Source organism: Mycteria americana, chromosome 5 (assembly GCF_035582795.1).
Source record: "Mycteria americana isolate JAX WOST 10 ecotype Jacksonville Zoo and Gardens chromosome 5, USCA_MyAme_1.0, whole genome shotgun sequence".
Classification (NCBI taxonomy): domain Eukaryota; kingdom Metazoa; phylum Chordata; class Aves; order Ciconiiformes; family Ciconiidae; genus Mycteria; species Mycteria americana.
The window spans coordinates 31,408,064-31,433,136 of NC_134369.1; the positions used below are offsets into that span (position 1 = coordinate 31,408,064).

The 25,073-nt window shown below is 40.9% G+C and overlaps 1 protein-coding gene across 6 annotated transcripts; it reads right to left on the reverse strand.

Annotated features, from left to right (window-relative positions):
• Nucleotides 1–561: 561 nt before the first annotated feature.
• Nucleotides 562–25,006, reverse strand: EXD1 (exonuclease 3'-5' domain containing 1). 6 transcript variants are annotated; one of them, XR_012775908.1, is made up of 13 exons: nt 24,607–24,787; nt 23,968–24,036; nt 22,862–22,913; nt 21,177–21,307; nt 19,850–19,917; nt 18,506–18,592; nt 17,298–17,402; nt 17,092–17,172; nt 12,861–13,004; nt 9,811–10,002; nt 7,087–7,599; nt 6,195–6,355; nt 3,186–5,554 (listed from the first exon to the last, which is right to left on the reverse strand). XR_012775908.1 is itself a non-coding variant. In XM_075502734.1 (11 exons), exons 2-11 carry the CDS (start codon nt 23,993–23,995, stop codon nt 2,226–2,228), a joined length of 1,221 nt encoding a protein of 406 aa, XP_075358849.1. In that variant the 5' UTR covers nt 23,996–24,036; nt 24,889–25,006; the 3' UTR covers nt 562–2,225. The 6 variants fall into 6 exon arrangements, 4 of the variants coding, with proteins under 4 accessions (XP_075358849.1, XP_075358848.1, XP_075358850.1 ...); XR_012775909.1 differs by lacking the exon at nt 3,186–5,554 and having other exon boundaries at nt 5,955–6,355; XM_075502734.1 differs by lacking the exons at nt 3,186–5,554; nt 6,195–6,355; nt 7,087–7,599; nt 24,607–24,787 and adding exons at nt 562–2,558; nt 24,889–25,006.
• Nucleotides 25,007–25,073: the final 67 nt, after the last annotated feature.

Genomic DNA, 25,073 nt, shown 5'->3' on the forward strand with positions numbered 1-25,073 from the left:
TTAAAGCAACGCAGTGGCACAGATGTAGTTACACTGTCAAGTCCCTGTCTGGAAATCCTTATTCCGTTATAAAAGTTCCAGCCAGAGATTTACTTCGTGGAAGAGGCTGAGAATGCATCTCAGTCTCTTACTGAGAAGGGTGCCTTTAGCAATTAGTTTGTATCCTGCAGAGAGAAGCTCTAGACCACTCTTCTACATCCCAGACTTGATGCCTGCACATCCTACCTCCTCTTCCCTCCCTCCTTCCATTATCTGATACAGTGCCATTTTATCTCTCTACTAATAGGACTAGATGGACCCAGATGATTTCAGTTGTGGAAACATAATGTAAGCACTCCTGAGCTGTCTCCGGCTCAGAAGAGCCTGCATGTTCCACATCGTACCTCACTGATTTGTGACAATGCATCACTGCTTGGAAGAATCTTGCTCCAGATGAATGACACGAGCTCCAGTGCTGGAGAGAGGCCCAGTCCACTGCCAGCATCTCCTAGCAGACCAAATGAAATGCAGACTCAATTTCCAAATAAAAAGTTGTAAGACAAACTTGTTTCAAACCTGGTTTATTTTTCTAAAGTGAACTGAGACAAAGGAACTATACAGTTTAATTACAGAATACTGTTAAGGGTTTAAAAAAAAAAAAAACAACGTAGAAAATGTAGTGACAAAGAGCAAACCTTGGAAGTTTTTCTGCCAATTTTTCTGCCACTCCCAGAAGTGAGCAAGTCCTATCTATAGTTTCAAAGAGGAGATCTATTTAAATACTGCTGGTCTAGTACTCTTTGTGGAGAGAAAAAAAAACAAACAGAACCCCCCCCCAAACCAACACGCAGTTTCCCTAACAATATTTAAAAGAAACGCACAGATACACCATAAGCATCTAGTCACAGCAATTTACATTCAAAGAAAAACAGCTCCAACAGGTATTGGTACATACTCACATGCAGACGTCATGTCCCTTGCAACCTGCCTTCATTACTATTAACGCATTTGCAGCCTGATGCCTAGATTGTTCTTCGATTGCAATCTGGTTGGGACAGTGACCCTTGTTACCTCTTCCATTCTTCCCTATTTCATGTTGTTCATCAGTGTTCACCAATACTCACAGCCACAACCCTGAGAACAAAACCTTCCTTATACTTGAATAAGGTGTTCCCCACCCTGTCTGAAGTGTTTGGATGGCAAAACATGCAGTATTTTTAATGTATTTAAATACATAAATGTGTATAAATTCAGAATTTCAAAAGAAAGAATTTTCAACAATCCTGTGCTTGCAAGTCAAATATAGTGATATGCCAAAAAAAATGTTCCAAGACTCAGGCATGGCCCACATTAATTTGTCATGTGGTGGAATAGTACTATCAATTGGAGGAGCTTTACTTTTAGTGAATACCAGCCAAAGCAATTATACTGGAAATAAACTGGTTTTGCCTTTATATCTTATTTTGCTTGGGGGGGAATCCTATACATCTTTTAAACTAATCTAACTGCTTCCCCCCCCCTTATACACACTTGTCTATATACGCACCACATTAGTGTTACACAGCCTTATCTACGCAAGCTTGATACAGTAGTGCTGACAAACAACGGTGGCGTGCAACTTTCAGCAGGAAGCTTCTTTTCTCAGTTAGCCTAAAATAACTCTGACTTGGCAGAAAAGTCCTTTGTATTAGTACACCTCTTTGCTGTTTTTGCCAGCATAGTGGTTCATTAGGGTGTGATCTTTTTCACTCTCCTATGAAGACTGTTGCATAGCTCTGCCAAGAGACTTATCTGTATATAAACCAAGCCCACATGGGTTGGCCAGAAGGTTTTTTAATTTTTCCAAGCAAACCCTTTCTAATCTCAATGAACAGGCATCTTATAAGCTCCCCTGTTTACATATCTGGATTGAATGAGAGTTTTACATACCTGCAACAGGTAACAAAAGAACCAATACAATTTAAGACATTGGTCTGATAACAATGCAAGAAAAACAAAACTCACTGTTTTAAAATCAAAATAGCTCTTGAAAAAAAATGGCTCTCAAAAATAGACCTCGAGAAGAACAGTCAGACACAGAAGGAATTTTCTTCGAAAGAACGACCATCATTTTTTACATTCAACAATGGTTTTACCTGTCATTGTAAAGAAAGGAGCTTTTGTTCAACACTTCTGCATGGGGAATAGCCCCTTTTTTCATTTGGATGTCTTCAAATACCCAGTCTAAGCTCATCAAGTCACCTGTATCAGAAATCAGACTCAAACAGCCAGCTTGAACTTGGTTTAAGGTTCCTCCACAGATTTATCACTTGATTTTGATTTTCAAGCTTTTCTTGACAAAGTACATCCTGATTGTAGAAGGATGTAATTTGAGACACTGCTTTATTTGTGGGAAAGCAATCCCTGTCATCTCTGTAGTTTCCATCCTTCTGTGGATCGTTTCTCTCTTCTAATTCCATGGCTGGTCTGATCAAAAGACCATCCTCATTCATTCTGTAGTCTTTTATTGCTTTCTCTCTTCGAAGCCTCTGGATGTCTGCCAGCTGACGCAGCTCCTCTGGCAGCTCCATGCAAGTGGGCTGATAAGGAAAAAAGAAAAGAAACAGAAAAGAAATCGAAACAATACATATGCATACACATGCTCTACTTTTGTTAGTACCAGATAACAGCTCCCTCTGTAATTAGCCAATGGAACAGAACAATCGTCTCATTAGATCTGTGGAATGTATCAACTACCTGCTTACACAAATACCTCAGGAGAAAAAAGTCCCCCCACACTCTTTCTTTTAAAGGCAACCCAAAGGGAAAAATACTAGACTTGCATTTATTATTTACTCCTTTATTATGAAGATCTTCAAGATTTAAGTAATACTTCACATATGGGATTTAGGTGTGTCCTGCAAAACCTTTTGTGCTATTTTACAACTAAACTAAGTTGTTGTAAACCCCCAAAAGAGGCATAAACAGTTCATGTTTGCTTGTAGGAGGCCCTGCAAAGGCAGCTTTCCTGGCTTTTAATTTAAAACCATGGTATTCTAGCCTATGGGTAAAAAAAACCCTCTTATGTGGAAAAAGATAACATAGTTAACAAATCAATAAAACAGGAAGTATGTGAAAGGAGATACACTCCTTGATTTGGTCCTGAGCAGTGCATGGGACACTGTTCAAAATATTACATTCAAGGATCTGTTCCTTAACAAGGACTGCAATGCTCACCATCTTTGCAGGAACAACAACAAAAAAAAAAATCCACAGTTGCATTCAGCTGTAGAAAGGGGAATTACACAAATAAGGAAGTTTGATTAAAAAGTAGTAAGAAGCAGCCAAGCAAGTTCAATCCTAGCAGGTAGCATGGAGACAACTTCAAGACAACATACAAGCAGCATAGAGTAAACATTACCTAACAGCAAAAGATCATGGAAAGAGTGAAAGGAAACTGGCAGGACTACTGGTTAGGGGAATGGGACTATGAAGTAAGCATCCTTCAGGAAAGCAAAGCCACGTCCAAGTGAAGAAAATGGTAAGGATGAAGTTACAGAAAAAAAGGGCAGGCCAGATAATTTTATTAATATTTAACAAAAATATAACAGAACTAATACAAAATTTCTTTAAACATGAGAGGAACACAAAATGTCAACCATGCTGCAGGGCCAAGTAATGATCAGAATACAAAAACAGCATGGTAAAAAACACAACATTTTTTCTCTTCTACATTCAGCATAAAAAAAGTGGAGATTCCCATACCAAAACCATTCATTATGTACCCCAAATCTGTTTCAGACTGTCCCATAAATACTTAATACCGATACTTGAAATACAAACAGCAAGGTGGATTTCACCCAAAATTCCTCAACAGTGGAAGATGAAAAAGCTGAACTAGTAACTATAGTATCTTGCTTAAAACCTGCCTTGATACCCAGGGACTGGAAGATGGTGAATGTTTAAAGAAGGTCCCAGGAAAAATACAGGAAGCAATGTGCTGGTAAGTCAGACATCTGTATGAGCATACTGGTAGAAACACGAAGAACAGAATGAGTGGATGTACAGATGTAATGCACTGGAAAAGAGTTACCATGGCTTTTGTAAAAGGAAGCCATGCCTCACAAAACCTGTGTCTAGAAGTTTGGACAGATCCAGAGGAAGGCTAAATAATTCAGACAGGATTACAGAAAAAAGCAGAGCAAGCACTTGGAAACACCCCACCTTCAGTTCTGTTTAACCAGAAGAATTTACATACAGCTTCCTAACTCCTACAGTGAGAGGTAATCCATGCCCTAAACCACTTAAAGCCAAGTTGCACAAAAACTCAGGCTGTATGTTCGTAATGATTAATACGCATTGTGTGCAGTCCCAACTCACCTGCCAATTAGGAAAACTTCTGGCTCAGGCATGTAATTATATTTAGACAGAGAACAGTTTATACCATCATGTGTCATAAACAGGTTATCTGGTATTATATACTGCACTGCACCTTATCTACTGCAGCTTTACCTTAACTGCATTGGGAAATCAACTCTGCTGCACAGGGGTGTGTAACTCCCCTACAGTACCAGAGCTCTGCTTGTGAACTATCACCACTTAAACAAGAAAGCACTGCACTTCTAGGAGAACATTTGCTTCTTTACGCTGATGGGTTCCCAGGCTGTGTTTGCTTCTTTGAATCTAAGTCCTAAATGTCAGAATGCAGCTGCATTTCCAAGCACCTAACAACACACAAGGTTAATCTACAAGGAGAGTTACAAATGTAGCAAATATAGCTCCTTTACTAGTTCTTTTCTAGTGACAGAGCTGCAGAGGCACAGAAACCCATTTTACTTGATGTCTGCATCCACAAGAAGAACAATTACCCCTGGCAGACAGTTATGCTGAAAATGCAGGAAACTGCAGAGACCTTCAAGGTGGGAAGTTTACGTTGAGTTCTCCTCCTCAGCAGTAAGGAAGATTATCAGTTTGAGAAAGATGCTGAAGAGGGAAGCTGAGGGTTTTGATAATGAAGCGCTGGGGATCAGAAGTTACTGTTTTGCATCTGGTTTATAGGTAAAAAGTCAGTTGCTTAGGAGGGAGCGTCCACTATTCAGAAGACTCAACTACTACTTGGAGGTGATGACACAAGAAACCACAGAAAGTGTCAACATACATTTTCAAAACTGTCAGGATCAATGAGATGCCTTCCTTATGTCCTTTTTTTTTCTCCATATTCCTCTTCATTCTTGTCTCCCAGTACTACATCAACAAGGGTGTTGCATTATCATTTTTGGCTGCTGTGGACCACTGGCAATACTTTACTGTTGCTAGCAACTGCTAGGATGCATGACACCCATCTTTTCTGCAACCCCTTCCTGAAGGAAGCTCTACTTCATGGAGTTGCATCCTGCCACCTTGACAGCATGTCTCCCACCTGGTGTACCAGCTCACAGGCCAGCTCCTCAGTACATCTTCTGTTACTGCTGAAACAACTATCAAATGACAAAAGAATGTGTTTGGCTGTCCAGAAGCAAGGTGGAAGTCTCGCTGGAAGGGCTGCCCACTGGCTGACCATAAGGGCTCTGTTTCTTTGCCATTTCCAGCAAAACATCTGAAAGATCAAGGGGAAGAAAAGATGGCCAAAACATCAGGTCAAAACAGGACTACCACCAGTGACTGCTGCGATTGCTCACGAGAATTAGGACAACCAAGTCAGAGAGACTCAAACATACTATTTGCACAAAATACATAACTGCTGCTTGCCCTGCTCTTACCAGTTTACTGCTGTGAAAGCAATAAACTGTCATTAATGTCCATTTCTACCAGCTTACCCATGGCCTCTGACAACCTAGGCTTTTGTTCCTATCAAGTTATTTATGAAAACTTGTCTTAGGTAAAGAGAAAGTACAAGCTTCTGTCGAAATAAGCTGGAACAAAACAAAAGCCCCACCAGTCATGCATGTTTAAGAAACAAGGCAAAATTAGACACAAGTACATGCAATTATGCATAAGTCTGAAACCAAGCACTCCTGAATATGTTGAAGGCCACAAGGATGACCTGAACCTAGTAGGAGCTGTGCATTTAGCCAGAAAGTGATTCTTGTATTCTGCCACTAATGGGGGCCCGTTAGAGCATACAGAAACTTCTCACTGAGGAACAAGAGATGCATGTGGAAAACTGACTGCAGAGTCTGAGCATACAGAGCCCAAGGAAGGGTGGTAACAACTACATTCATCAGCCTTATTCATACCCGTCTTTCCTCAACTCCCAGTGGATGCAGTGATCCACAAGGGCAAGTGAACAGGCTTGGCTTTTACTCCACAATTACGCATATTCACTTTTCCTTGCTGCTATTTCCAAGAGGAGAAAAAACAGGGTCTGGTCCAGATCTGCTCCCAGAGGCTGAACCCCCTGATTTGACAAGAGAAGGAGAGAGTAGGTAACTGCCCCAGTAGTTATTATTCAACATTATTGGTCATTACTCAGCATTGTTCAATTCACAGGCAACCTCAGACTGGAAAGCCAAACCATCTTTTTCACCAAGTATATCCTGATACTGTTATTACATACAAAAGACGTCGGCATTATGAACTTCTGGATGTGGCAGTGACCCAGGAAGGATTAGGAGGATGTTACTGTGCCAGTCCAAGCTGAAGTTTAATGTTGTAAACCCTGATCCAGGAGCTGAGATTCAACATGTGACAGCTGGAAATGGGAAGGAATGTGGCTATGTATTTCATCCAACTTCAGTACTTCATTTTTAATGAAGTCTCATGATTGAAACTGTATCTTTATCTGTGTACTTGTTTTGCAAGTATAGTTTCCATGGAAGTGTTGTAAGTTTGAGGGAATGCGAGAAGGAAAAGAAACATTCTTCTGTGTGACATGATCTTCTGTGTGACATGATGTCACTCAATAAGATCAGAGGAAACAAGAGCAGGCCAGGGAAGCATGGCTCTGTTCATTGCTCTAGTTGGGTACGACATACCCACATACCTTTGTAGCCCAGAGGCACAACAGAAGGCACGTCTACATAACTAACTTTCCTTTTGTCAAAAGGCTGGAGACCTGGTGGTTCTGTTCAGAGAGCACAATCCAAGAACTAAAACAGAACAGAGAAGGGCCAGAAAAGGATTCCTTACTTGGAGCGATGGAAGTCAGTTTCCAGATCTGGTCATCTTCTCCAAGTGCCTGTAAATCAAAGAGGCCATGGTAACTTGGAGACTCTCTTGCCTAGTGGCTTTCACTCCTGCAACTTTCAAGTAAAGGTTTGATGTACCACAGATGGTTCCTGTTCACTCAGGGATTATGTCCACCTTCCAATTTAGAAGCTGAAGTAGTGCAAGATATCTTTGTGGCCCTGAAGCATTTATTGTCTTGGGCTTTGCTGCAGTCCTGCTTCAGCAACACAGGCCTCTCTTCCAGTTCTCCAGCATGGAGGGAGCATAGTAGATAACATATTTCAGGTTTCCAAAATGTTTCCCTGGCATGGGTTTTTACTTCAGAATCCAAGGAGATCCATTGCTTCTGCTGAAGTAGTGTTGGAACTGCACAAGATCATGTCTGAAGAACACAGTTAGCAAGCATAGGGACTTCAGTGTTGCTGTTGTTGGAGACTGGCTCCAAGATGAAGTCAAGCTCATTGTACCAGACTGCTGTTCACCAAGGGTCCAAGGTGGAGCACAAGTGCAAATTGTAACGCGTCAGTGTAAAAAGTAAAATAGTCCAGTAAAAGCATTTTATACGTAACTTTCAACTGTAGCTCCACAAAGTGCACAGAAGGCATAATACAGACCTTAGTGATGGATAAACTTTACTTCTAAATATCCATGAAAAAGCACTAGAATAAATATTGAGGGGGGAGGGGGTAAGTATCTTGACTATTACTTCATTCTGAGAATCAGATCTGAATAAAGGCTTTTTGATTCAGGGAATTAATACAGAGTTAGCCAGAAAACCTAGAAATTGCACAAACAAAGCTTTTTTCCTTTTTTTTTTTCCTTAAAAGATTTAGCTGAACTCATCAACTTGCAAAGGATTCCCTTAAAGTTAACTTTGTTTACTTACTCAGTGAAGAAACTGAAGTAACAGACCAGATTTAACTAAACCAATCTCCATATCTGGAGTTTAAATATGTACTGCAAGCAGATTTTAAATAAAGTAGAAGAAACTTCCATTTGTGTGATCTTCTCCCAAGATATAGAAACAACAGAAAATTATTAACAGTGAAATGATGGTGAAAATGGCTACTTTTACTATCCATACTACAAGATTTCTAAAGCAACTGCAAGAAGTATCACATGTGATATTAAATAGATATTCAAAATGCCATTTGAAATGCTGAGGATCAGATTAATTCCTTGGCTAATCTTATGGAATAAATGGATTTACAAAAAGATTGGCTTCAGCAACCTGAGTACCACTTTAAACAAATTCTACAAATAGCCCAATGAAAACCAGAATTTTTACTCTTTTCACTTTAACAGACTGTTCTTTTCTCTTGTGTCATGCCTACTTTTGCATGCATTTCACATTGGAAATTCAGATGTCAAGCTCATTTTTTTTCCATGAACTATGAACAACCTTCTTTTTTTGGCAGCTGTCCTCTAAAAAGAAAAGGTTTTCAGATATGACCTCTTCTCTTCCATCTGCGAAGCAAGTATGACCTCTTGTGGTTATCTAAACTAATCTCCTCCTAAATCCTCAATAATGGGATTTACTGCTCTGAGCCCTTAAGTAATTCCCAAAGGATTCAAGTCTGTGCTCAAGTGCTTTGTTAAACCAGGGCAAAGGAAAAGACAATTTATTCCATGAAGACAGACCTGCATTCTCTTTTCCTAATAAATATTTCAAGACATTTACAACTGCAAAAATGAGGTGGTAACAGGATTTAATCATGTTAGTTCAGTCTCTTTGTGATGAATTAGGATGTTTGACCATTCACTTTTCACCCGAATTTAATACCAGCAATATCTTATGTAGTTATTGCAAGCCCTCCTAAGGTTACTTCATTAAGAAGACAGAAAAAGACCACACCAATACCACTGCTTGTTTGGTTTGCATGGACCTGTTCTTTCCATTAGCGCAGGCAGTCAAGCTCTTTAACCAAAAATCTCATTTTCCCCCCGCTTTAAAAATTAACAAGCAATTACAGAAGTGTCCACCATACAAGAGCCACTCCAAGGTATCTGGGCATGCAATACTACTGGTTCTATGCAACCAAAGATGAAAAGTGTTACTTGACTTGATTTTTTTTTTTTTTTTTTTTTTTTTTTTAGATAACATAGGTGAGAATATATTAGGAAGACAAGATAACTCAGAATGCTTTTACAGAAATAAAAATCTTTGGCCAACAAGAGACAACACTTCTCAGAAACAACCAGTATATGCAAAGCAGCCTAGCAGTAAAGATGACAGAATAGGAGAAAAATAGAACAAGATTTGGGGACTAAATGCTCTTACCAAAGCAAAGCAACTCTGGCAGCTCCAGGTACCAACACTTCACAACTGCCTGTCCCTCTTCACGCCCTCACACATACACAGCCCCTACTGAGACCAGAGGTTCTCAGTCTCAGATTAGAGTGAACAGAAGGCACATGTGCCTGTGCCCATGCCTTAACAGCTGCAGCTCATCATCCACAATACTCACTTGAGGTGGATTTGTGCTAATCACTAACATGAAATGCAGCTACGTAGATACAGACACCATCACTTCTGCTGCTGCTGCACAGGAAACAAGGTATATGGCATAAAGTAGGGTGTACAGCTGCAGAAAAGGAAGCTGTTGTAGCTAGGTCCTCCAGAGTTTATCCATCAGAACCTTATATCAAATCACTAACCAGAGAAACAAACAAAGACATACCTACCTTTGTGCTCGCAAGGTGATCTCCAGACCCAGTCCGATAAGCATCTAAATAATCATGTACTACAGCTGTTAGGTCAGACATCAAATTATCCATTAAAGATGAGTGGAGCAGCAGAAGGTACGTAGCCTTCAGAGCAAGTGCTTTAAGCAGAGAAGCTGGAAAGGGTCTCAAGAACCATACGTCAGGATTCTCCTGTGTATCCCAATGCAAATGAAAACAGTTATTTAACTAGCAAAAATTATAACAAAGCTTTGCATCACATTCTTCTGCAGTTTACAACGTATTTCCTGATGCTGATCTCTATTTTCAGTGCTACTGAATGCTTGCAGTTTCTAAAGCCATCTGTGTACAAGCCTGTGGATGTTAGAGAAGAGGGAGTTTGGGAGGAGGGATTGCTTCTTTAAAAAAAAAAAACAACAACAAAAAAACCAAACAACAAAACCAACCAAAAACCAACACAAACCTATTCCAGCATTTAATATTAGGTTCTCTCTCACCCATCTCTGAAACTAGGTTGGATTCCTAAGAGCTGAGATGAAAGATCTGAAGGGAAAAAAATGCCGCCCATCAAGGGAGACGGGGAAGCAGTTGGATAGTAACATCTTCAGCCGTCACAACTGGAACCACAAGAACACGAAAATAAGCCCCAGTTAAGCAGCATGACCATGATAACCTGAGCAAAACTGTCACTACAGAGTGGCTTACACTGGAATACTTACTACATACATATTACACAGTCATTTTCCACTTTTAGTCTTCAGACCAATAGGAGGATTTGGTTTGGTAAACTAATGAAGGCATGTTGTCGTTGGGCTTAGATTTGCCATATAGAATTCTCTAAATTGAAATGTTGAGACACACTATTAGAATTCCAAAACTTATATAGAAATAAAGCTGTGTTCAAATTAGAGGTTCACTGAGTAGCTGTTATAGCAATATAAAATAACATTTAATCCAGACTTTCGAGAAAGATTTTAAGTCTATGAACAGGCAGTGCAAAACCACTGAGATTTACTCAGGAACTTACAAGACCAGATTGAAGGGAGAAAAAAAAAAACGCGCTGGTAGGAAAGAGATTGTTCCTATTCAGTAAAGAAATCCTGCCTATATAGTGGGGTCTCATTAAGTATCTAGTTCCCATATTTAATAGCTTCTTTGGAAGTCGTCCCCCCCCCCAAAGGCAAGGTCAGGTGATTAAAAACCCAGCAAAAAGATGCCACAACTGGCACTAGCATATTTATATACTATTTGTTTAACTAATTTGATATCCTTCTATGATAAGGTCACCCACCTAGTGGATGAAAGGAAGGCAGTGGACGTAGTTTTTCTGGATTTTACTAAGGCTTTTGATACTGTCCCTCACAGCATCCTTATAGACAAATTGTCCAACTGCAGGATGAGCGGGTTCACAGTGTGCTGGGCGAAGAACTGGCTGAAGGGCAGGGCTCAAAGGGTTGTAGTGAATGGGGCTACATCTGGCTGGTGACTGGTCACCAGCAGTGTTCCTCAGAGTTCAATTCTAGAGCCAGTTCTGTTCAAAATATTTATCAATGATCTGGATGCAGGAGTTGAATGCACCATTAGCAAGTTTGCTGACGATACCAAACTGGGAGGTGCTGTTGACTCTCTTGAGGGACAAGATGCCTTGCAGAGGGATCTAGATAGATTGGAGCATTGGGCTATGATTAATGGGATGAAATTTAACAAGTCCAGATGCTGGATTCTGCATCTCGGACGGAGTAACGCTGGACACAAGTATAAATTGGGAGAGGAGTGGCTGGAGAGCAGCCCTGCAGAAAGGGATCTGGGGGTGCTGGTCGACAGCAGGCTTGGTATGAGTCAGCAGTGTGCCCTGGCAGCCAAGAGGGCAAACCGCATCCTGGGCTGCATCAAACACAGCATAACCAGCCGGTCAAAAGACCTGATCGTCCCACTGCATTCAGCGTTGGTGCAGCCCCACCTTGAGTACTGTGTGCAGTTCTGGGCCCCGCAATTTAAGACGGATGTGAAGGTCCTTGAATGCATCCAGAGGAGGGCAACAAAGCTGGTGACAGGGCTGGAAGGCATGTCCTATGAGGAGCAGCTAAGGACTTTGGGTTTGTCTAGCTTGGAGAAAAGGAGGCTGAGGGGCGACCTCATTGTTCCCTACAGCTTCCTGAGGAGGGGAAGTGGAGAGGGAGGTGCTGATCTCTTCTCCCTGGTATCCAGTGATAGGACATGTGGGAATGGTTCAAAGCTGTGCCAGGGGAGGTTTAGACTGGACATCAGGAAGCATTTCTTTACTGAGAGGGTGGTCAAACACTGCAGCAGGATTCCTGGAGAGGTGGTCGATGCCCCAAGCCTGTCAGTGTTTAAGAGGCGTTTGGACAATGTCTTTAATTACATGCTTTAACTTGGTCACCCCGAACTGGTCAAGCAGTTGGACTAGATGACCGTTGTAGGTCCCTTCCAACTGAAATAGTCTATTCTGTTCTATTCTATTTATCAAGCTTATGTTCCCCAGATCTTAGGAGCTCCTGGCCCATTAAGTTTTCCCTTGCTTGTCCTCATCTGAAAGATTAACAAAAACAAGGCCAACAGAGAATAATGATTTGGCAAATGCTGCTGACCTGCACAAGCAAGAGAAAAATCGCTACTCTCATTTTTTCATTCTAATAGTGCTGGCAATAAAAGTTTCCTCTTTCCCTATTTGACTCGGGATTCATTTTAACCAACTTGTGCTGTTGGAACTAGGTTTCAGAATTAGTCAAATATATTAAGACATCCGGAACATTTTTTACCCAAGTTATATATATCCTCTGTTGTACAAGCTTTGTGGTTCTTCAAAACCCCAATTTCAAATGAGCTATTAGGAAATACCAGCATAAGCACTGATGCCAACTAAAGCTTGCATATGTCTCCCAAGTCAATGTTACAATATGTCCTTAAATACAGCAATTTGACCACTGCATAGTGCCACGCTCTTAAAAAAAACTGACAGAAACATCTCAAGATGGGCAAAGCACATCTCACAATTGAGTCTTCAGAAAGTGCCTCACTGAATCACTCACTGAAGGCATCTGCTGCCTGCACTTCATGATGGCATCCCATTTGGAAGTTATCTTCAAGTGATGCATCAAACACTCCTGTAATGTGCAGACACGGTGCGGAAGGAAGCCGCCTGTTGCCATTGAGAACTGCAGAACATCAGCAACCTGTGATGGAAGGGATCAATATGCCATGACCAGCGTCCATTAACCCAAGGCAAAGAACGTGGAGGTTTGACAGTGGGGATGCATATTAGAAGTAAAGTACACTGCAAACAAATTAATCCTCATTTTGACTGCATTCAGTTGCAGAGCTAGTAATCCGGCTCCTTAAACCTGTTAAGTTACACAAAAGGGTAAATGAAGTTTTAAGAATTACTTATGTAAATTATATGTTGTATTAGTCTAAGGCTCCTTCTAGCCCCGTGCTCTTGTCTCCAGACAGCAGGTGGTTAGCAGCAGTATCAAAATAGAGTAAACATACAGTGATATTTCCTCAGCATACTTATGGTTTTGCCTTTTATCTAAAACCTGAAATAGTGATGCAATGCAAGGAAAACATGATGAAATAATGTAAGTTGTCAAAAACCTTTTGCCTAAGACCTGATTTTGCCAGTAAGACTCATCTTTGTCAGCATACAGAGCCAGAAGGGAAGCAGACAACAGCCTCCAGCAGCAACTGCATGGCATGGTGTTTGCTTGTTTCTCATCCTGGTTTCATCCCTTTTACCCTTTTGCAGTAAGAGCAGGAACAACCCTGACTCTTGTCCCTAATCAGGGAACACAGAGATGAGTGGGACTATTGCAACAGGTGCAGAGAGAAGACAAGGGAAAAGGGAAGCCTGGAAGAGAGTCCACTCACCAGGGGAATGGAGAGGAAAAAATAAAAGGCTTGCATCCACACTCAGAATCTGAGACTGAGCTATCTGTCATTAGAACAACCTACCCTTCAGACTTCCTCTGCTACTCAGAAGCCCAGATTCCCACTCTGCTCCCCTGAAATCCCCACTGACCTCTCATAGCGCTTTTCTCCTTACTATTCTCTCCTGAGAAATCTTGAGCCAACACTCAACACAAGCATCCACAATCTCACCAACAAAACCATGAGCTTACAGGGCAGCCCAGTTTCACTGCAAGGGTTACAGCTGAAGTCACTGTTTGAGCTGTTCTACCACACACTGCCCATGTGCTACCTAGACCAGACCACACAGTGCTTGGCAGCACCAGCTCAGCCCCTGCAATAGTGACCACAGAATTGTAACTGACCTCTTCTGGCCTCTTATACTGAGGGTAAATTCTAAGACCAAACCCCCGTTCCTAATTTGTCTATAAAGTCTTTTTTGGGGAAAAAAACCCTAACCTCTTTCTGTCCAATAGCAAAGGCAAACAAGCTGGTATGATTTATTAATGACTAAAGCTGCCTCTAAGGCATCACCTAAATAGCTAACTGCTGGCTTCTCTGGGAGAGAAGCCATGTATTTGCTAAGCTTACCAGAAGAAAGTGCTAAGCCAATCCATTTACTGAATTTCCAAGGAATAAAAGATTGTATGAAGGTATTACGAAGAAAATGCAAAACATTACAGCACAAGTAGAACAAGTAATCTTGGACTAAAGAAAGAAATGTGAGACCTCCTATGCTCTGTGGTAGGACAGAGAATCTAGGATTGGCTATATTTCTGCGAGGCTGACTACATTGCTGCAGTCCAAAGAAGTCTACAACCACCAGCTGAAAAGTGGCAGGAAACATACCTGGAGAAAGGAACTGCAATAATTAAAACTGATGAGTTCACTGAAGAGAAGAAAATGGAGAAGACCCAGGTGAAGCTGACTTTCACTGGATTGTAAGCACAAATCACCAGGTAAAGAGAAAGTTTCCATCACTCATTACTGAACAGTCCTTTGTATTGTACTTCTGACCACTAAAACCTTCTCTGGCTTTTCACTCTCAGTGGCCAAATGCAGCTGAAGAGGAACCTCAGGAAAGACCTTCTCAAGCAATCAGTTACTTTTACTCAAAGTCAAAACAAAGATGTTGTTCAAATCTATGGAAATATATTCCATTCTTCTGGATGGTTAGAGAGAGAGTTTCTAGTAACAAATTTCAATGTTTTCCAAACAAGGAGAGAAAAGACTTAAATATTTAAACAAAAATGAAAGCATCTTTGCGATCAATATTCATAAAAGTCTAATCTGAACGAACAAGGTTATAGAACAAACTTGTCCACAATGAAAACAATGTTTTAGCTTTCACTGAAAAATCTTTGTCCAAAGTCATTGCATGCTAATGGCTTGGATTCAGGGGCAGAGGAACTATGACACACTAAAGAGTAGTGTATGTGTATCGATCTGTGGAACCAGACAGCAACAGTGACTTCTTCAGTTGTACATTTTATGATTAAACCTTGCATGGACCTCTGTTTTACGGAAAGTCTCAAGCTGTCAAATTTTCTTTACTCTTTCAGCACACACCTCTCGGAAGAATTGTATTATTTCTTTTGGTAGTACACAGATATGCAAGCAACAACATTTTACAATAGGCAGGGATTTCAGAGCGTGAGAATGCTCTAGCCTCGTGATGCAGAGCAGAAGTGTCCCAGAAGGCAACGTTAGGGACGTAAGCACTGACAACAGCCAGTTGCCTGCTGACTATGCAGCTTTTTAGGCTGCTATAGCCCAACAGGGACAAACACACACGCACACCAAGGCAGTCAAATGTGAAGTAGCAGTATCAGACTTCCACAAACATTATCATTAAAAGTTACTTCAACAGGTGATGCTTAAGTACTATAAGAACATCAGTGGGGAAGACAGTGAAACTTTCATTGCCATCCTCTACATGTTGTGTTAATTATATTAGGTTACTTATTGCAAGGAATAAACATTTGCAGCAACTGGCCAAAACCAGGGATAAATAACACTTTTCAAATTATGCAGGCAGGATCCCATCTAATCCAGAGTTCTTCATTCCATTGCTGCGTTTTTTAAGCACAGTGTCACTTGTGCACACAGCCTGTTCCAATTTTAACAACACTGAGAAGCTGTCTCTAAGAAGTGCATCACAAAAAGCATCTACGAGAGTTTGCTCAGACGTATCTCCCAGTTATTTGCTCTAGTAAAGACTAGAAGACAAGACAGCTTAATTCCACAAAGCAGGTACACTGCAGGGTAGCCAAAACCAGGCTACTTCACTAGCTTACTTACATTAGAAGTAGGATTCAGGCCAATGAATCAAAGTAATTGAATCTAAGGCTAGAGATCAGTGCAAGAAAAGCATGCATGTCAGCTCATGCCAAGACCACAGAACAATGAGTGCAATTCTGTGTACTTCAGACCCTAGGGTGGATAGTTCTGGTTAGTTATTTCCACTGTATAAGTTACATGTTCTAGCCAGTGCAGCTGGGAGCACTGGTGGGAATTTTCACCCCTACCTTTTTCATGCAGTCAAGACTTAACACTGACTGATATTTGACCTGTAATGGAATAACGTAATTCTTAGGGGCAAAAGGCCAACCTAAGATCAGAACAGGACTGAGAGAAACCTCTGCTGTATAAAGCTTACTACGTAGCCCAGATTAGGGCTTTGAAGAGTTACTATAGGCAGTCATGTCTATGACATGAAAAGTCAGTATATAGGCAAGGACAAGTCATACATAACTTATCCATGCCCATTATGAAAGATCATAGCCATTATGTTATTTTCTGCTCTCTCAAAAGGCTCTAATTCTCCTCTTAGTCACACAACATTAACTACCACAACGACCAGGGCCAGCACCAGCAAAAACAGATTTTTGTGGTAACCTGGCCTGTTCTCTCACTTCCACCGCTCCTTTTATTAGCAGGTGCTTCCCAGTGCTGGATACCTGTAGCCTGAATCTGTTTCTACACTTGTGAAAGGGGCAGAAAGAGTAACAAAGAATATAAAGCACAAGCCAATTTGGCTCCTCTTTAAGTCACAGTAGCCTCAGGTTGTGCCAAGTATGATCAAGACCAGTTAATACATCTTAAAAAAAACCCCACATTAAACTTGCTGCTAATATTAGATATTAGCTACCTTTTAAAATGGGTCTGCACAAGACTAACACTATCAACCTTGCCTGCTGGTTCTTTTTAGCTAGAACAAAACCGCTACATTTACATGGTTCAACAACTGCCACATTCTAGTAATGTTAAACCTTCTCTGAGAGAATGCCCTGGACAAGGCTGAAGTTTCTCTTGTTGAAACTTTTGTTCTCAACCAGAATATTTGAAGGGTACCTGTGTATCAAAGACATTGAAGAGAAGGACACCATACTGGTGAAAGAGGCAGTCTGAGATCCAGCGGCAGTCATGCGTGACCTGAAGCAAGAAAGAGCTGTCAGACAAACTTGTGTCCAACTGCAACTTTTTTGGTGCAGCTAGATCATTATATGTGTATATGACCTCTGCCACCACAAATGTCCTCACACACCCTGTACCCTTACCTTCAAGATGTTTTTATCTTCCAGCACCATTTGTAATCCATTTTTGAAAGCCTGAGGTCCCAGAAGGAAGATATCAAATAGAAAAATACGGCTCTTTGTTGCTATCTACAACAAATTCAGTTGCAGAGAAAATGAATGAGGGACAGAAGAACATAGGATTTGAAAGTAGGAGAGAGTGCCCTGTTGCCCACAAGCCATAATCTCCTATGTACAGGCTTACGTTGGGGAGAGCAGGTTTAGTTTCCTTAATGCTAATCCATAACCAAGTCTTGTTTTTTCCAGAGATGCTCAGAGACTGTCACAATAATTAGAAAGAATGACCCAGTAGTCTACTAAACACAGTTAAATACAGCATTTTGGGACATACCAACAGCAAATCCTATACACAGTACTTAAAATAAATTCTTACACCTATTATGGTGTCATTTTTAAAGAACCACTTCCAACAAAATTCTTGTGCCCATGACATTCCTTTCATTGTCAAAGACCACTACCAAACAAATAAAGGACATAATTTTCCATCCTAGCATTTCAAACAGGATATAAAATTTAGGTTTTGCCTTTGTTCAAATTCATAATGGTTTAACAAAAGCCGTTATTTGAAAGCAATTTAGCCATACCAAAGCAAACATTTTGTGCCACTTACTTCTGCATAAACGAGTTAAGTCTGAAGTATGAACTCCCACACAAGTTTTTGCTTTGGATAAACACACTCACCTTTAAACTGATTTAAAAATAAACTAAGACAATTTTGAGCTAACATATTAAGCTATTCTCCTTTCTGTCCCTTCCTTTTCAGATGTTGATAATATTGCAGCTAATTAAGATACTGTATCATCTTTAGATAGATTTTACTCCTTCAATTATATTGGCATTGTGATTAGGTCTTGCAGTTTTTCAATAGGTAACAGCTGTACTAGTGTAATACCTCTACCTGTATACAAGTATATAAGGATGGCAAACCAAATATGTTACATTGTTATATACAAATGTATACATTACATACAAGTTAAGTAATTATTATATTGCCTTATAATGGCATAATGCTTTCCATAACAGGTCTTTTATGAAATACCTGATCTGTCTTGAACATCATATCCCTTACCAAAACAGTTACGTGAGTAAGTCTTAAACACGGGCTAATCCTCAACTGTTTCTCAGTTATTTCTCTGTCTCGTGGCACATTTTGGGAAATATCTGCCTCTTACCTCAAGCCATGCGAGTTTTCCATGACGACACAAATTAACACCTTCTCCTGCTATACTGACAACACACTGCTGTTTTAGGTGCAGCACCTAATGAAAATAACAGGAGTAAAAAAAATAGTGCCAGAGAACGATAGGCAGAGGGACAAATAATAAACTGCAATTTTTCTAGTTGTGATCCATATTTAAAAATGTAAATACAGATCAAAACCACAATGAATCTCAGATATATAGTGACCCAAGAGAAACAGACACAGTACCAGTCCAGTTACTGATAGCTGGAAATTCTGCAACTAGAAACATCAATGATGGATTTAGCAGAGATTAAGGATAACTAAAGAATATAGGCTCCCCTGATCTCCTCCCAAGAAATTCTCCTAAGTAGGTTTTATGAACTTCCTTGAGATCACATAAAGAAGATGTTCCTTTCAGTTAAAAAAGAGAACTCATTTTCTAAGGTAGAAAAGAAAAACCTGTTACTCTCATAGACATGAAAAGTTTTCAGACAATTAAGGTAAAGCAACCTGTACTGCGCATGTAACACAAGCGTAGAAGGCATAAACAGAAATAAAAAAGCCGGCTTCTTTTTCAAGCAATAGTTATATTCTTCTGTAAGCAGGGAAATCTATTCCTGTGGGGAAGAGCTTCTTCCTTTGTATGTGCACAGATTTACCATAATAAGAGCCCAAATCGCAACTGATGTTACTGCAAGACAAAATGGCATGGAGGACCTATAGTATTGCTGGTCTAATTCAGGATCTAAAAAATGCTATTAAATTTAATAATAAATCTATCATTGGCTCAGAGTTCTGAAACAAAGCCTTTCTACCAAGTCCGCTTACATTGTTATATGTGATTTAAGAGAAAACGGTCCAGGCATGTCTGGAGTTCCAAACACCTACAAAAGCAACACAATCAATTCCCTCTGCAAACACCAACAAATCCTCATGTTGTTCCTTTCCTAAACAAAATAATTGCTCACTAAACAGTAATACTGACCCTTCACCTCAGTCACTGGTGATACAGAGTCTGAAAACAGCAACCAACACACACTGATGCAGATTCACATCCACCCACTGCAAACGCATGTGCACTGCACTCTTTCCCGGCATGTATGCACACTTTAAATATACTTTGATGCCACCAGAGATACCATTTCTACTTGACTTAAAGAAGCCAGTTACTACCTATTACTCAAAGTTCACTACAGTCTGCAAAAGTGATTTCCAGTATAAGACGTCATGAAGCAGTGCTCACAATCCTGCCACCTAACGGATCTACTGACAATTAGAATGGAACAGGCTTAGAAGTCATATACGCTGCATAAGACCTTTCGTTAGTACTTACTGCTGGGCCAAATTTCTGCTGGAAACAATCAACAACTGTGTACTCCACGTTCTCTTCTTCTTTCTTCTCTAAAAGGAGAAAAAACAAAAATCATTAGACGTTCCCTCTACTTGAATAAACTTTGCACAAGGTATGTATTTTAGTTGTATAATCACTCTACTTTTCTGGTTTAGCTGTTCAGTTCTTCCCTCTCTATTTCCTGAACACACCCAAACAGATTACTGAACTGTCTGATTCAGAGGTGTACAGTCTAACGCATGAGCCAAAATTCTGGTTTTTGACAGAAAAACTGGCTGTTTAAAAGTAAGTTGCAGCATTACTGTTTGTCATTATGATGCATAAAGGAAACAAAAAGGTTTCAGTTTAAAAAATTACATCCATTTAAAAAAAAAAGCACCCTAATTCCCAGGCTTGTCCAGGGAAGGAAAAAGATTGTAACAAAGACAAAACTAATGGACAGTGACACCACAGAACATGGACAACTAAATGATCAAGGGAGCAAAGAGAATTTAAGCCAGATTTTAGTATTTTTGACACCTGCTTAACAATGTCTGATGAACAGGTAAAAAAGGGTTCTCTTAAAGATTATCCCTTCTCTTTAGGTAAGATGCAAATGTTAATAATATGCATCCACGACAACACAAGGACAATCTTCTAAACTCTAAAATAATAGTCAATTGAAAGATCATAAGAACAAATTTTTAAAGGCTCTCCCAGATCACATCAACCCTTGCTCATTTTCTCCCCCACCACCCAGGTAAATGCAGCTAACCTTCCCTTAGCCTATACAAGTCTTGCACTCTTGTCACGGCTCTACGAGAACAGAACATGCTGATCACATTTTGGGTCTGTACCTGTATATGTGTATACAGCAGGAACCACACAACCAAATCTATGCAAGCATGTGACAGCCAGCACAGAACCAAAGATCAATAGTCTTACTGAGCTTTGAGTTATCTATCATGCCACATACATTTCAGGAACAAGTATAAGATTAAAACAATCACCAGAGAGGAATGCTCACTGGCTGAACCACTTTGATTTCTCCAAAAGATCAGTTGTGCTGCTCAGCCACTTTTACAGTTGATGAGAACTGCAGGATAAACATTCTGGAAAGCAGATGAGTTTCCTTCTGATGTTGTGAACATATCTGCAGCCAAAGAGCATGCTTGCAGATAATGAGCTCTGTACCTATCTTTCTGTGACCATTGTTCTTTCAGAATACATCCTGTTCTGATACAGGCAAACCAAGAGATCACAGCCTCTGGGAAAGATGTTGTCTGACAAAGACAAACTAACTACATTGCTTGACTAATATCCACATTACCTGAGAGGGAGTATTTCAAGCTATTTGAGGCTCTGAGCTGGCTCTCTAGGGAAACACAAGGAGAACTCCATGGGCCACAATCTGCTTGTCCTGTGTCTGCTTGTTTGTTCCCTTCAACAGCTGAAGTGCACCTGCACAAGCAAGGCAACCATACATAGCACAGAAGTCAAAACATTACACATTCCACCAGCATGGACATTTTAATAAAGAAAATTATTTCATCCAATGCCATCTACCTGCATCCAGACAATGAACTGCTGCATGTGAAGCAACTTCCCAATCCAATGTGCAAGGTTCTTAAAGAAGATCTTGAAGCTACCCAACAATAAGATTATTTTGCACAAAAGGGCCTTTATAAAATTTCACATTTATTCTGAAAGTAAAAGGTGAAAGCAGAACCTGAACAGGTGTTCACTGTAAAGGTCAGTAACAGTTTCAAGGGAAGAAAGAGTTCGAAGTACAAAGAGTTCAAAGTACAAAGAATTAAGTACCTGACTTGAGCCCAAGAACCATGCAATTTAAATATCTGTAAGTCTTTACAATGAATCAATAATATTTGATCCATTAGTTAGTTACTGTAATTGGAGGGTGATTTTACAAGTTCACCAATACATAAAAAAGTTATATCCACTGAAACTTTACTGTAATCAAATGGAAGTTATTAAATCACATAAAATGGTAGCATCTCAGGACCAAAAAAAAAAGAGTTAGTAAACATTCACCTGACTGAAAGATGTCACATACAAGATGCTTAATTTCTATGACAGGACAGTCTAAGGTCAAGAATACTTCACTGGGAAATATGACTTAGTATAAATTTCCTTATAATGATATAAAACCATTCCATTATTATTATAGAGCTCCAATCATGTACCTCTCTATCTCAATAGAATAAAACATAAAAAAACCCCCTTTCTGATGAGCCTTTAGATGTAGCTGAAGAATCTTGTCTCTAAAATTGTATATTTAAAGGATTAACACAGGAATCTGCTACCAAGGTCAGCATATTCAAGTATGTGTGAACATAAGCTTACTTAACAGGGAGAAAGAAGACAAGACAGCTGCAAGCAAGACGACTGCTGCTAATCACAATTCTATGTGCTTTTTAACTATTTTAAAGACTATTCAGTAGACATTATTCTTCCTCTTAAGAGAAGAAGGAATGAAATTAACTATTCAAATGTGGTCTTGTGAGAAGACTCAAAGCAAAGCCATCTAGGAGCATGGGTCTGCAGGAGTTTGAAACGTATTTTTACCAGCTTCCCAAAGTCACATTTATATATGTTTTGAGAGCATCTGTATAAACCTAACCTTCCCTGTGCAATTGTCCTGGACCTGTTCCACCACAGAAGAAATGCTCATGGGAAATCCTCCCTGAAACCACAAGCTGACAAGGAAAAAAAACAAGCAAATTATTCTGCCTAGGAACACTAGTGGGGGGAAAAAAAAAAAAAGAAAAAGGAAAAAAGCAAGAGAGAGAAATTGTAAGCAATAGCTCAAAAGAACCTTTTACACAGTGGAGTCTTCCACTCACCACCTTGTTCACCTCTTTACAGCAGAGAAATACAAACTCAGAGCAGCAGAGTCTGAACATCAGTATTACACTAAATGTAAGTGGTGGCTCCCCTAGCAAGCACACCCCACCCCTTCTCCTACCGTGAAAGGAAGGAAATGTTTCAACGTACTCAGAGAGCATTGCTGTTCCCTTCCCTGAATCTGGTTCATCCAGCAATTCCACTGCAATAGAAACAAACAATTTCTACTCTAACTAGTGCTGACAAGCAACTTTTTGACACTTATCTCCCAAAAAAAGGAGAATCATAACCATACGACATGGCCATACATGCGAAAAAAGAAATTCAATTCAAAGTATAGTTTCAATAATTTTAAATTCACTCTGATGTACAAATCTATATAAAATAACTTAAATTGGTAGCCTAGATAAGGTGTATTTCAGAACTCTAGCATTTAAACAAGACTAATGGCTTAGCATCCCACTGAAAACAAAGTCAGTATTGAACTACAACTAATTACTTTACAGACTATTACATATAGAATAAAGCAGGTACAAGGAAAAAGGCAGAATGGAGTCAGTTAATCACTTGATAAGTCCAATAGCTGACTTCTAGCTATCTCCCCCTCAGCACTTTGCTCCTTGTCCCCAAAGCAAAGCAGATGCCAATAGAAAAGCACAGGACCTTTATACACTAGAAATGTTTTTCTTAAATAATCCTGTATTCTTATCAGTAGTGAATCACAAAAAGAGGTTCAGATAAACAGACCATTTAATATGCTTTGCCCATGCAACTAAAAACAAAACCAAGTTAACTAGAACTTTAAGCAATTTAACTTCCCAGCAGAGTCCATTAGTGAGTCTCACACATATAAGAACATACACAATGAATGTAGCTTGCCTTCAGGACGTAAACAGGGGGCACACTTACCTCAACTGATTACCTTCAGAGTGGCTGCTTTCATTAGTGGTCTTATTGGACTTCATTCATATTTAACTAATAAGCTTTAATGTAGTAGAGTTACAAGACCTTCACAAATTAGTTATTTGAATTATTATTATTCACTGATATTATTCACTGGAATTATTATTATTTCACTGATAGATAATTAGGGAACAAATGTTGTGTGATTTATACAACATTCTAATTCCTACTGATTTTAGAAGAAAGATGTGCAACTGAAGAATTCAGGAGAGTGACCAAAACACGGATTTAAAATGCTGAACTAAGAGTGGGCGTGATCCCTGTGCCCCAAAATGTGATAAGAAAAGCCTCACCATTGACTATTTCACGGCCAAAAAACATCTTTACTCCTGGAGTGCTTCTGCCAGTTTCCAAGTTCTTCACTGAAATGAGGGAGAGGAAAAAATACAGACATATATCAAGTTCCACTGTTTGGGGTAAAAGCTTATCATTTGCAGAACAAAGCAAGACCACAGGTGCAGGTAGTACTATTAACTAGGGGGAAAAAAATAATCAACAAATGGGTTAAGTGGCAGCTCTTTCACTCTACAGAAGAGTGTTTCCATAAGATGACTGTGCACTGAGTAGGACACAACTCAGGGCTGCTACACCGACACAGTCTCACAGCTGAGAGGACAGGCAGGTGCTGCTAACTTCTACTTTAAGTGTATGTTTTATTCATCCCAGTGCCCGTTTTGGCTCCCGGGAAGCACCCACGGGCGCTCCGTGGGGCGCAGCGGGCACGCTCAGCGTGGTACGCTGCCCAGCCACCTGTGACACGGCGCCCACCGCGGAGCCAGGCGCCCTGCGCAAGCGCCTCTCCCTCAGCGACCAGGCTCACAGCGCTGGGCTCGCTGCACTCCTCCCTCTCCCCTCACAGACGCCGAGGCGGCGCAGGGCGCTCCGAGGGCCGGCGGGGCGCGGCCCTGCCCGCCGCCGTGGCGGGCCCCGACCTGTCCGCAGGAGGAGGCTCCGGTCGGGGTTCACGTGCTGCAGCACCCCCTGGAAGACGCCGCATTTTAAGGTGACTTGAACGGTTCTCCCCAGGAGGGCACTGAAGTGCGCGCTGCTGAGGGCCATGCAGCAGCCCGGGGCGGCGGCGGGGACGAGACTCCCTCGGCGGGACACCTGCGGCACAGGGCAACGGAGGGGCTGCGGCGGGACACCGAGGCCCCGCCCACACCCCGGGGGCGGGACCACCAGAGCCCATACCCAATCAAGGCGGGGAAACTTACCGCGGGGACACTACAGACAGAGGGCAGCAACGGCCGCGCCGACCGCTGGGAGCAGCAGGCTGCCTCTGCCTCAGCGGCAGTAGCCGCCAGGGATGGCGCCTGCGCCTTGGCAGGGCGTGCTGCGCGCATGCGCGCGGGCATCGGTCGGCGGCTGAGGGGCGGGGTGAGGCGGGCGGCGAGGGCCG